The 14,096-nt window shown below is 49.1% G+C and overlaps 1 protein-coding gene across 1 annotated transcript in view; it reads right to left on the bottom strand.

The window, feature by feature from the left end:
• Window positions 1-3,620, bottom strand: part of bpnt2 (3'(2'), 5'-bisphosphate nucleotidase 2) — a 66,939-nt gene extending 63,319 nt beyond the window's left edge. The window contains exon 1 of the mRNA XM_072556573.1: window positions 3,268-3,620. Coding sequence (XP_072412674.1) covers window positions 3,268-3,600 — 333 coding nt within the window. The 5' untranslated portion in view covers window positions 3,601-3,620. The remainder of the gene's footprint in view (window positions 1-3,267) is intronic.
• Between the last annotated feature and the right edge of the window lie 10,476 nt (window positions 3,621-14,096).

Raw genomic sequence — 14,096 nt, 5'->3', positions numbered from 1 at the left:
ACCCAGGACAATGCACAGCTCCCCCAATGCTGACCAAGTAGAATGCACAGCTGCCGTGGTGCTGACCCAGGACAGTGCGCAGCTCCCCCGGTGCTGACCCAGGACAGTGCGCAGCTCCCCCGGTGCTGACCCTGGACAGTGCGCAGCTCCCCCGGTGCTGACCCTGGACAGTGCGCAGCTCCCCCGGTGCTGACCCTGGACAGTGCGCAGCTCTCCCGGTGCTGACCCTGGACAGTGCGCAGCTCCCCCGGTGCTGACCCTGGACAGTGCGCAGCTCCCCCGGTGCTGACCCTGGACAGTGCGCAGCTCCCCCGGTGCTGACCCTGGACAGTGCGCAGCTCCCCCGGTGCTGACCCTGGACAGTGCGCAGCTCCCCCGGTACTGACCCAGGACAGTGCGCAGCTCCCCCGGTGCTGACCCAGGACAGTGCGCAGCTCCCCCAGTGCTGACCCAGGACAGTGCGCAGCTCCCCCGGTGCTGACCCAGGACAGTGCGCAGCTCCCCCGGTACTGACCCAGGACAGTGCGCAGCTCCCCCGGTGCTGACCCTGGACAGTGCACGTCTGTCCCAGTGCTGACCCAGGACAGTGCACAGTCCCCCGGTGCTGACCCAGGACAATGCACAGCTCCCCCAATGCTGACCAAGTAGAATGCACAGCTGCCGTGGTGCTGACCCAGGACAGTGCGCAGCTCCCCCGGTGCTGACCCTGGACAGTGCGCAGCTCCCCCGGTGCTGACCCTGGACAGTGCGCAGCTCCCCCGGTGCTGACCCTGGACAGTGCGCAGCTCCCCCGGTGCTGACCCTGGACAGTGCGCAGCTCCCCCGGTACTGACCCAGGACAGTGCGCAGCTCCCCCGGTGCTGACCCAGGACAGTGCGCAGCTCCCCCGGTGCTGACCCAGGACAGTGCGCAGCTCCCCCGGTGCTGACCCAGGACAGTGCGCAGCTCCCCCGGTGCTGACCCAGGACAGTGCGCAGCTCCCCCGGTGCTGACCCAGGACAGTGCGCAGCTCCCCCGGTGCTGACCCAGGACAGTGCGCAGCTCCCCCGGTGCTGACCCAGGACAGTGCGCAGCTCCCCCGGTGCTGACCCAGGACAGTGCGCAGCTCCCCCGGTGCTGACCCAGGACAGTGCGCAGCTCCCCCGGTGCTGACCCTGGACAGTGCGCAGCTCCCCCGGTGCTGACCCTGGACAGTGCGCAGCTCCCCCGGTGCTGACCCTGGACAGTGCGCAGCTGTCCCGGTGCTGACCCAGGACAGTGCGCAGCTGTCCCGGTGCTGGCCCAGGACAGTGCGCAGCTGTCCCGGTGCTGGCCCAGGACAGTGCGCAGCTGTCCCGGTGCTGGCCCAGGACAGTGCGCAGCTGTCCCGGTGATGGCCCAGGACAGTGCGCAGCTCCCCCAGTACTGACCCAGGACAGTGCGCAGCTCCCCCGGTGCTGACCCAGGACAGTGCGCAGCTCCCCCGGTGCTGACCCAGGACAGTGCGCAGCTCCCCCGGTGCTGACCCTGGACAGTGCACGTCTGTCCCAGTGCTGACCCAGGACAGTGCACAGTCCCCCGGTGCTGACCCAGGACAATGCACAGCTCCCCCAATGCTGACCAAGTAGAATGCACAGCTGCCGTGGTGCTGACCCAGGACAGTGCGCAGCTCCCCCGGTGCTGACCCAGGACAGTGCGCAGCTCCCCCGGTGCTGACCCTGGACAGTGCGCAGCTCCCCCGGTGCTGACCCTGGACAGTGCGCAGCTCCCCCGGTGCTGACCCTGGACAGTCCGCAGCTCTCCCGGTGCTGACCCTGGACAGTGCGCAGCTCCCCCGGTGCTGACCCTGGACAGTGCGCAGCTCCCCCGGTGCTGACCCTGGACAGTGCGCAGCTCCCCCGGTGCTGACCCTGGACAGTGCGCAGCTCCCCCGGTACTGACCCAGGACAGTGCGCAGCTCCCCCGGTGCTGACCCAGGACAGTGCGCAGCTCCCCCAGTGCTGACCCAGGACAGTGCGCAGCTCCCCCGGTGCTGACCCAGGACAGTGCGCAGCTCCCCCGGTACTGACCCAGGACAGTGCGCAGCTCCCCCGGTGCTGACCCTGGACAGTGCACGTCTGTCCCAGTGCTGACCCAGGACAGTGCACAGTCCCCCGGTGCTGACCCAGGACAATGCACAGCTCCCCCAATGCTGACCAAGTAGAATGCACAGCTGCCGTGGTGCTGACCCAGGACAGTGCGCAGCTCCCCCGGTGCTGACCCTGGACAGTGCGCAGCTCCCCCGGTGCTGACCCTGGACAGTGCGCAGCTCTCCCGGTGCTGACCCTGGACAGTGCGCAGCTCCCCCGGTGCTGACCCTGGACAGTGCGCAGCTCCCCCGGTGCTGACCCAGGACAGTGCGCAGCTCCCCCGGTGCTGACCCAGGACAGTGCGCAGCTCCCCCGGTGCTGACCCAGGACAGTGCGCAGCTCCCCCGGTGCTGACCCAGGACAGTGCGCAGCTCCCCCGGTGCTGACCCAGGACAGTGCGCAGCTCCCCCGGTGCTGACCCAGGACAGTGCGCAGCTCCCCCGGTGCTGACCCAGGACAGTGCGCAGCTCCCCCGGTACTGACCCAGGACAGTGCGCAACTGTCCCAGTGCTGACCCAGGACAGTGCGCAGCTCCCCCGGTGCTGACCCAGGACAGTGCGCAGCTCCCCCGGTGCTGACCCAGGACAGTGCGCAGCTCCCCCGGTGCTGACCCAGGACAGTGCGCAGCTCCCCCGGTGCTGACCCAGGACAGTGCGCAGCTCCCCCGGTGCTGACCCAGGACAGTGCGCAGCTGACCCAGGACAGTGTGCAGCTCCCCCGGTGCTGACCCAGGACAGTGTGCAGCTCCCCCGGTGCTGACCCAGGACAGTGCATAGTCCCCCGGTACTGACCCAGGACAGTGCACAGTCCCCTGGTGCTGACCCAGGACAGTGCACAGTCCCCCGGTACTGACCCAGGACAGTGCGCAGCTGTCCCAGTGCTGACCCAGGACAGTGCGCAGCTCCCCCGGTGCTGACCCAGGACAGTGCACAGTACCCCGGTGCTGACCCAGGACAGTGTGCAGCTCCCCCGGTGCTGACCCAGGACAGTGTGCAGCTCCCCCGGTGCTGACCCAGGACAGTGCGCTGCCCCCCCCGGTGCTGACCCAGGACAGTGCGCTGCCCTCCCCCGGTACTGACCCAGGACAGTGCACAGCTCCCCCGGTGCTGACCCAGGACAGTGTGCTACACACTCTGAGTCCAAGCGCCTATTTGCTCACCTTGATGTCTGGGAACGTGTTACTGAACAAACTGGTCATCCTGCGGTGCGAGAGCAAATCGCCGCTGGTCACCATCTCGTCCGCGCCCTCTTTGGTTTTCCCTTTGGACCTCTGGTGGAGAGAGTCCGACTCCTTGACCTCCCGCACGGCTCTGCCTCCTTCCTCGGCCGCCCGGATGGCCACGGACAGGAGCTGGCGGAGGTCCACCTTCCTCTGGGCGCTCTCCAGCGCCGTGCTGCCGAACCTGGAGTACAGGTAATAGATCATACCGGTGCACAGCAGGATGCAGAGCAACAGCCGGCCCCGGGACACACTCACCCCCATTGGAGCCATCAAACCTCCCCTAGCACTGTCCCCCTGCCCCCCTCACAACAAGCCGCTTCAACACACCCCAACAGGCTCACTCCCCTTCCCCAGCCGACAGCGAATCGAACGAGTTTCCTTAGAAAACGTATGCGGAAGTAAAGGAGGAAACAAGCCCTGCAGAGTGTGTGTGCATCGGAGAGATCCATCCCTCTGTAAAAACACCCTCTGCCCTAACAATATGCATCATTGATGTTTATCCCCTTTCTACACTCGATGTGGTATATTAATGTCGCATTTTAAATGTACAAAAGTTGCCCTCTGGCTTCCCTGAGTCCAACTAAAGTCAAGAGGACAATAAATCAAAAGAAAAACCCGGTAAAACTCGTGAAAATTGCACCCTGGTTAGACTTGTATTGAGTACTACACAACAGCGCTGTAGTGCGACCAACATGTTACTAGCTACGTATTACTGTTTTTCGGACGTTCACTACGCTGAAGGTGGGAGGGTTTGTCTCACACAGAGAGATTGAAAGTTGAGGTCCATACTAGCTAGAGTTTAGAAAAAAAAAATGAAAGGAGATCGAATTGAGGTATATTAAGATGATAAAGGGGATTGGCAAATGGATGGAGCAATTACATCTGAAGTAACCCCAAAGAATTGCACATGCCGTAAATCCGACACAGAAAAATTGCTGGGGCGGGGTGGGGGGTAAATCGCAACAGGTTTGGCAACACCTGTGAAGAGAAAGCAGAGTTTTTCGGGTCCGGTGACCCTTCTTCAGAACTGATGGAAGTAAGGAAAAGGCTGGTATATATATATGCTGAAGGTGGGGTGGGAGCAGGAGTCACTTATATGTGGAGATGAAAGGGAACAATAGTTGTACAGACAAGGGAATGGGTAAAAGGCAGCCTTTGGGGAATGAATAGCTGCAGTGTGGACCATTCGGGAGATGATGGGTCTGAGACAAGAAGTCGAGAGGATTTTGTTTTATTATTCATTCATTCATGGGTTGGGCCAGCATTTGTTGCCCATCTTTAATTTGCCCAGAGAATGGTTGAGAGCTGTTTTCTTGAACAGCTCTAGTAGTTGGGGCATAGATACAAAAAGAAGAAACAGTGATATTATTACACGCCAGGATGATATGTGGCTTGGAGGGAAGTTGGAAGTGTTTCCATGTATCTGTTGCCCTTGTCCTATGAGATGGTAGTATTTGTGGGTTTGGCAGGTGCTGTCACAAGAGCCTTTCTGAGTGACTGTGGTGCAGGATCTGACCCATACAACCACCGATGGTAGGACTGATGGAGAATGGGATTCTGCAAGACAGCAGGACCAAAGAAAATAGTAGTTTGAGCAGTCTAATAGTAGTGAAGGAGTTTGTAGAGGTAGGTAAAGTTAAATGTTCAAGTTTTAGAAGCAGGGTTGAACCATAGAGCTGCCTGAAGTCTCTGAATCTAGCTCAGAACAACTCGCTCCAACTTTCTCCAATATGTGAAACTTGCAAGGCTCTAAGAAGCAAGGGATTTTCACTCTCTGTGTTCAATCTCACACCCAATTTTTTTTTGTCTATGCTGACACTATTGCTTTAATCCAATGAGTATTTGATTTGTTAGCAAAATTATTTTGTGACACTTTATCAAATTGGTTTCAAAAGTTTGCACACACATCAACCTCACTAATCTCATTAGCCTTCTCTCTTGCTTCACAAAAGAATTCAATCAAGTTAGTCAGACACAACTTACTTTTAACAATTCTGTTCTGATCTTCAATTATTAATCCACATTTTTCTATTTGCCAATAATTTTATCCTAATGACTGCCTCTAAAAGTCTCCCCACTGTCAACATTCGGTTGATTGGTCTGTCATTGCATGTATGCAACATTTACAATCCTTCAGTCCTATCCCTTCACTCACATTTCCAAGATTGATTAGTGAAATGTAGACACACGCTCCACAATTTTCGCACTTACTTCCCTCCTATCCGGACTTGATGACTTGTCTACATTTAAGAGTGCCACCTTTTTAAATGTCTCATCTTTATCTATTTTATCATATCAAATATTGCTACTGCCTTCTCTATTACTGCTATTGGCAGCACCAACTTCCCTAGTGGAAATATATCCAAACTACTCATTCAGTACCTCAGCCAAGCTCTCTGATTCGAAACAAGTTCTCATTACCAGTCCCAAATAAGTCACTCTTTGGTTATCTTTTTAGCATTTATATATTTGTAACAGACACTTGGGTTCTCTTTTAATTGCTGATCAATCCACATTATCCATGTTCCTCTTATTCCTTTGAACTTGCAATACATGACTTGCTTCTTTACTGTTTTAAAAACCTTACATGTCAGATCAGATCACTTACAGTGTGGAAATAGGCCCTTCGGCCCAACAAGTCCACACCGACCCAACGAAGCGCAACCCACCCATTCCCTTACATGTAGCCCTTTTCCTAGCACTACGGGCAATTTAGCATGGCCAATTCACCTGATCTGCACATCTTTGGACAGTGGGAGGAAACCGGAGCACCCAGAGGAAACCCACGCAGACACGGGGAGAACATGCAAACTCCACACAGGCAGTTACCTGAGGCAGGATTTGAACCCGGGTCCCAAGCGCTATGAGGCAACAGTGCTAACCGCTGAGCCACCGTGCCACCCCATTATAATTTTAAACTTTATAATTTTAGCCATCCAGGAACCTCCAGCCTTGGATGCCCTTCCTTTACCCTCTCATGGGAACGTGTCTATGTTCTGCCTAAACCATCTTCGTTTTGAAGGTCTTGCATTGTCCCTTGGTGGTTTTGTCTTTCAAATGTTAACTCCAATCCACTTAAATCAGATCCCTACTTAAATTAAAGTTAGCCTTTCTTCAGTCAACTATTTTCATGCTTGAAGATTCGATGTCCTTTTCCATAAATGTTCTAAACTTGACAATATCATTGTCATTCTTCCTCAACTGAAACATATTTGTCCAACTTCTTTCCCCAGAGCTATGTTCAATACTGCTTCCTTCCTCAATAGGCAGAACAGGGAAATTCTTTGGTATCTTTGACTCTTTTCACTTTCAAAGTTAAGCCTATATTAGTATTGTTACAGTCCTGAAGAAGGCTTATGCCCAAAACGTTGATTCTCCTGCTCCTTGGATGCTGACTGACTTGCTGCGCTTTTCCAGCAACACATTTTTCAGTCCTGTTCAGCCTATATTAGTATTGTTACAATCCTGTTATCACTGTCCTGTCATTCTGACATTTTTTTTGTACTTTGTCTGCAAATATGCTTTATGAACTCCTTCTCCCATTGCCCTACAGGATGCACCTAGTAACATAACAGCTCCTCAGCTGTTTGTTCATTCAAACCAAACAGATTTTGTCTTCAATTCCCCAATGACAACATCCCTGTCCAAGTGCTATAATTGTTTCTCTTGTCATTACTGCTAACTACCCTGCAAAGTTTTTCCTTCATGAAATTTCTTGAATACATATAGCACCAATATGAAATTCCTAATCCTCTTCTTTAAAACAGATCCTTCTATTGCCCTGACACAATATTTTCATGCTGTGATTTGTACCTGAACTCATCACCCATATCACATTTACTGCATTGCAAGCATTCCGAAGTCAGCAAGATTGACTCACATTTGGCCCTTGTCTTACTCCACTGATTCTGAATTATCTTTTACCTTAATGATATTTGTTGCTCCCAGATTTCAGTGTACCTTTTCCCTCCTTTTTAATATTTCATCCTGTTCTTCATCATCCGGACAAGTCTGTTTAAATTTATGATGTTTCGTTGGTGACAGGCTGAGGTGAAGAGTGGAGGCGATCACTAGTCATACATAGAAGCAGGTGATATTTGTAATGAGAGAAAGAACTGAGGTTGGAAACTCATCAGATCTACCAGCATGGAGATTATGTGCTGTAGTTCAATTTGAGGCACTGACTGAAATGAAGATGGTATTAGTGCTGATTGTGAGAAACTTGTAGCAAAAGAACCTCAGTCGATACGCCAAATTTTATTTTTATTCTAATCAAGTGTCAGTTTCGTCGGGTTTTAGAAGGAGTTTCTCTCCATGAGGTGCAGCAAAATCACTCACTATGTCTACAAAGCTCACCTCATTAACTACCTACCCCTTCGATGACCCTGTCACCCAATTCTACATCTTGTCATTCCTGGAACATTTGCTGCTTGGCAGATATCTGCCAAAAGACCAGCACCCTTGGTGCCCATGCCATCGTTAAAATGTTGCCATGAACTTGCAGAAGCTTTGGCAATCTGCCTTGCCCCTCATTAGCAATATCAGCAACAGGTGCAAAGCTACACTGTCCATGACTCATAAATGATCCAGTGAACACTCCCTTGCACACATAGTGTAACTCTCATTTTCTCAGCCTAGTCGCAGCTTACAGACACGATACACTGTTTAGCCGTCCTCCACTACATCCCAGTTAAACAGCCTTTCTAAGTCACTGCTACTTTGCCTCCAAGCTCACTGTAGGCCAGCATCTTGTCATTGTGCAGGACAAAATCATAGCCAGGCAAGTGATCAGACAAATACAAACATAAGTTTTTATTTGCTTTCAACTATTGCAGACACAAACAAAATGAATGTGGCTGAAGTTTGTCCTGTCAATACAAACCAAATGCTGGCAAGTTGACCAACAACTAATTAATATATAGTTTACAGGAGTATAAGTTCACAGAATTACCCTGGTCAGACCCAACTTGGAGTACTGTGAGCAGATCAGGGCACCACATCCTAGGGTGGATATATTGGTCTTGGAGAGAGTACAACATAGACATACAAAAATGATACCTGGACTTCAGGGGTTAAGTTATGAGAAGTTATTTTATGAATTAGGCCTGTTTTCTCTAGAATTAAGAAAGTTAGTAGGTGATGTGATTAAAGTCTTCAAGATATTTACAGGAAAAGGCAGGATAAATAAAGATAGACTATCACCACTGGCTGGGGACTCAAGAACTAGTGGCCATAATCTAAAAATTAGGGCTAGATCAGGAGAGATTTTAAAAAGCATTTCTATACACAATGGGGTGTAGATGTTTGAAACTTTGTTCCACAAATGGGAATGGATGCTAAATTAGTTGCTAGTTTTAAATCTGAGATAGATACATTTTGTTAAGCAAAGATGTTAAGCAATATGGGCCAAAGGCAGATAATTGGAGTTAGGCCACAGATCACCCATGATCTCATTGAATGGCAAAACAGGCTTGAGGAGCTGAATGGCCAACTCCTGTTCCACATTCCTATGTTCCCAGTACATGACTGTCTGCTGCACTGGGCTGTTACCTATTGGAGCTGGATATTAATCAGATCCTATCTGGTTTTCAGCACTTGACACAGCTAAACACTAGCACAGAAAAAGAGTTTCCTCCTCCCTCATATCCTCATCTTCGTCCTCCTTGGAAGACAGCTGCCATTCCCCCCTGTTCCTCAGAATTTATCACATTGTTTTGTCACCTGCTACAATTTTGCAGAGCCATAGCTTGCCAGGATGATGCTGCAAAGTTTATCCAGAGAGATTTCCTAGAATAGTCCAAGCCAGGGCCCTTTTCCTCTGCCCCACCATGGCCCTAATTGAACCATGGCCAGCATTGACTCTGTGCTTCATATTGGTTTGGGACTGTATGCAATCATTTTATGTGCCATGGTTGCAATAGATAGCGCCTGACCTCCCTTAACCAGCCTTGTAAGGCACCTGGACGGTCAAACACAACATGTATGTGAGAGTGCTCCAAGATAAAGGAGTTCTGGCACTTACCAGGGGAGCATGGCACACACTTCGAAATGGTAACTCTGATAACAATGCAATGAAATCCCTTCCTACTGATGAATTCTCCAGCATTGTGATATGACCCTCACAATGCCATATGAGTAGAGGAAATGGTACCCTGCACCTATGAAATGCCAGCGATGGTCCAAATCCTACTGTCTGGGCTATAGCACCGATCTTGTTATGGGAGATTGAAATGAACCAATGTGATCTTATTCACGTGGTATCAGTCACTAACCTGATGTTTTAGTGGATGCGTGACTAAGAAATCTAACATAGATCACCCATCACTCCCTAAAAGGTTCAATGCAACTGTCACCACCAAAACTACCAAGAGAAGATGGCCTCCACTCCCACAGCTCTCAGGTTCCACTCTAGCACTCTAGTTCTATCACAGTGAATAGGCCTGGACTTGCACTGCACCTCCACAGAAAATGAAGGTGAAGGGGAACGATTCTGGTCCTTCCTCGGACCTGACACATCCTGAAGCTGTGGCCTCTCACTGAACTGGGTACTCCTTAGTCTCTGCAGTGGCCTACTGCTGCGCCTGAGCTGGACATCAGCATGGTCCTCCTGCCTTGGCTTTTTAATGAAAGCAGGCACCATGACCAACATCCAACCATTGGCTGGGCACAAGACTCTTGCCCACAATGGTCTATGTTGGAAACACAGGCAGTGAAACAAGTTCTTACCTCTGAGAACAATCAATGGTCATATTTCATGCAGATGAGGGCTGCACACACTCCTCCACGCAATGAGAAATGCACGCCACTACCATGTCTCCAACAGTCACTCAGCTTCAGCCTCAGTGTGTGCACCAATTTAATGAAAGTGTCTCATTGGCTGTGTAACATTACATCAAAAGAGAGTGTCTGCTGGTGTCTGATGCCCTTTCCGGTATTGCGATATCATCAGACATTGATCCTTGGTTCACTGTGTCTGGTCCTGTTAGAATCTTATAGGATGCTATGAGAAATTAAAATAACTATTGAATACAAAACTTTCCTGAATGAACATTTGAAATTTGGTCTCTTGTTTTTCTTCAAATAATTTTGGATTGAATAACCAAGTAGTTATTGTTAGACTCTGCAGAGAACAATTTTTGAGGTAAAAACAATGACTGCAGATGCTGAAAATCAAACACTGGATTAGTGGTGCTGGAAGAGCACAGCAGTTCAGGCAGCATCCAACGAGCAGCGAAATCAACGTTTCGGGCAAAAGCCCTTCATCAGGAATGTTTTTGCCAATCTGATAAAGCAGTATTGCTGCATCCTGTGAAGTTGTGCATACTGTTTGCTCTCAGATTGCAGAGTCTACACTCAGCTAATCAAGTCATAGCTTTAAGCAGAAACATTAAACCTGAGGCTGAAGTTTTCTGAGAGACTTCATGCACACACATGATTTTAAAGCTGAATAATGTATGTGCAGTTACCACTGTAGCACTGTTATTTAGATGCAAGTCCCTAATAACTTTTAGCAGTGGAGTTTCTGAAATAATCCAGCCTGTTTGATTCCAACATACAACAAATCAGATTCTGGCTAACCTCCTTGTATTCCCAGGAGGATGCAGCAGCAGCTTGAAAACACGGTTTCATAATGCTAACCTGACTCGAACTGCCAGCTCATTAGACAGCATGCAAAAGCAGCCTGAAAAAGAAAGTTGGCAGTGAAGCAATGCCAGTGTATCACCATTTGTTTGGAATGAGGGGCAATGTACAACATTTTTACGACCATCACAGACTGGATGAACTAACAAAGTGGATTGGATCCAAATCACAATGTCGAGACCCATGATACAGTGTGAAAGTATGTGTAATTGTAGAAGACTTGTTTATTCCATGGCAGATGTTCAACTGCAATATTCCATTTTTCCCAGCAAGTTTAATAAACAAGAGTTTTCAATAATATCCAGACAGTGTTTTGTATGAATAATTTCATTATATTTCAGTGGACAATCAAAAAGAAACACTTATGATTTTTTGTTTGGTCCAGTTTTGTTTGCTATTTCTGAACAATAAAACTCAGAAATGTTAAAGGACCAAGTCACAGGAGGAATTATAAGTCACTGGCCTTTGAAAAGGAAGCAAAGAGCAAAAGCTTGTACATACATATATGTACTACCTACTAAAATGCTGTCTTAGAAATTGCACAGAATGGAGGTAATTGTTTGATTATTTTCCATTTAGGCCTCAGTGCAGTTTGTGTTGGCTCCTTTTTTTAAAAAAAAGTGGTTATGTAACATCATGGAGTAGTTCTTTTGTGTGAATTGTGTTTCTCAGTGCTTCTGGGCAGTGACGAGGAAGATGTTGCTAGGTTACAGCTGGCTCTCACAGCTGTAAAACATTGACTATGCTATCAGTTCACAGAAAAATGTTTGATCAGTTTTTATCTGTCATATACATTGAAGCAGTCACCTGTGTGAGGTACCTGGGGTATCAAGCATCTACCACATGTTGCTTTATATCTTCTCTGCCATGTAAATCCATTTTAAAATATTCTAATGACACACCATTACTTAGGCAGTGCTGCATCTCAAGGTTCACTCACTTCCGAATATAGAAGTGCGGTCTCCTCTACACTGGGGAGACTGGACGCTTTCTCGCAGAGCGCTTCAGGGAACATCTCCGGGGCACCCGCACCAATCAACCCCAACGCCCATGGCCCAACATTTCAATTACCCCTCCCACTCTGCCGAGGACATGCAGGTCCTGGGCCTCCTCCACCGCCACTCCCTCACCACCCGACACCTGGAGGAAGAACGCCTCATCTTCCGCCTCAAAACACTTCAACCCCAGGGCATCAATGTGGACTTCACTAGTTTCTTCATTTCCCCTCCCCCCACGTTACCCCAACTCCAACCTTCCAGCTCAGCACCATCCTCATGACCTGTCCCACCTGCCAATCTTCCTTCCCATCTATCCGCTCCACCCTTCTCTCTGACCTATCACCTTCATCCTCACCCCCATCCACCTGCTGTACTCTTTGCTACCTCCTTCCCAGCCCCACTCCTCTCCCATTTATCCTTCTACCCTGGAGGCTCCCTACCTTCATTCCAGCTGAAGTGCTTTTGCCCGAAATGTCAATTTTCCTGCTCCTCAGATGCTGCCTGGCCTGCTGTGCTTTTCCAGCACCACTCTAATGTAGCCTGCATTAGATGCCAATTTCCAATGTTCCTTATGAAACTGACATGTTCATCAATGCTGTCAGTGGGCCAGCATCCTGATATGGGTAGAGGTGGGGTTAGGCATGTTTACATGATGTGGGGGTAAAAGTCTAAACCAAGAAGAAATAGTTATTTTGGACAGCTCTAAGCTAAATATTGTTTGTACACTGTGCTGCAGGGTGCCATTCCATTGTGGGGAGAGAAGAGAAATGCTGTTGTAATTTGTTGTGGGGATAGTATAGAGGTATAGATACTGTTCTCTGTGACCAGGAATGAGAGTCCCGAAGTTCTGCTACCTGCCTGGTGCTCAGGTTCAGAATATCTCATCTGGGCTGCAGAGGAACTTGGAATGGGAGGGAAAGGTCATGGTCCACCTGGGTACCAACAACATAGATAAAACTAGGGCAGAAGTTCTACTAAGGGAGTAAAACCAACTGGGAGCTAAATTTCAAAGCAGAACCATAAAAGTAATAATTTCTGGATTACTACCTGAGTCACAGGCTAATTGACACAGATAAATGTGTGGCTTAAAAATGGATGTGAGAGAAATGGGTTTGAATTCATGGGACATTGACACCAGTACTGGGGAAGAAGGTTCCTGTTCCAATGCGATGGTCTTCATTGGAACCGTGCTGGGACCAGAGTCTTAGTGAATCACATAACTAGGGCTGTAGACATAGCCTTAAATGAAATTGAAGGGAGGGGGGATTCAGTTACTGTTGGGGTGTGGGGTGGGAGTGGTGCTCAGTTATTAGGGGAAATTAGAACACCTGAATTAAAGGAGGAGGTAACACTGTAGAACTCAGGAGAGGTAATTAAACTCTCCAAACAGACACAAGTAGGACAGAATGCATCATTCATACAGGACTGAGATGTTATGTCTGAATGCATGACCATAAGGAAAAGGTAAATGAGCTTGTGGCACACATCAAAATTGGCAGGTATGATGTGGTGGGCATCACGGAGACGTGGCTGCAAGAGAATCAGGATTGGGAGCTGAATATTCAAGAATATACATCCTATTGAAAAGATAGTCAGGTGGGCAGAGGGGTTAGTAAGAAATGAAATTAAATCAACAGTAAGAAACGCAGTAGAGTCAGATAGTGTAGAATTTGTATGGGTAGAATTGAGGAACCGCAAAGGTAAAAACGCCATAGTTGGAGTTATACACAGGCCTCCAAACAATAGTCAGGAGCTGGGGCGCAAGATACACAGGAGACAAAAAAAGATGTGTAGGAAAGGCAAAGTTAGTGATTATGGGGGATTTCAATATGTAGGTGGACTGGAAAAATCAGGTTGGCAGTGGAATGTAAGAAAAGCAATTTGTAGAATTTCTACTAGATGGCTTTTGGAGCAGCTTATGGTGGAGCCCACTAGGGAACAGGCAATACTGGGTTTAGTGTTGTGCAATGAGGCAGACTTAAGGTGCTTAAGGTGAAGGAAACCTTCAGAAACAGTACTCATAATAGAATTTACTCGGCAGCTTGAGAAGGATAAGATAGAATCAGAGATAGTGGTATTACAGCTGGAATAAAGGCAACTACAGAGGCATGAGCTGGGTAGAATTGA

Source organism: Chiloscyllium punctatum, chromosome 37 (genome assembly GCF_047496795.1).
Source record: "Chiloscyllium punctatum isolate Juve2018m chromosome 37, sChiPun1.3, whole genome shotgun sequence".
Classification (NCBI taxonomy): domain Eukaryota; kingdom Metazoa; phylum Chordata; class Chondrichthyes; order Orectolobiformes; family Hemiscylliidae; genus Chiloscyllium; species Chiloscyllium punctatum.
The sequence above is the reverse complement of the archived record's forward strand: the minus strand, read 5'-3'. Positions and strand labels throughout refer to the sequence as shown.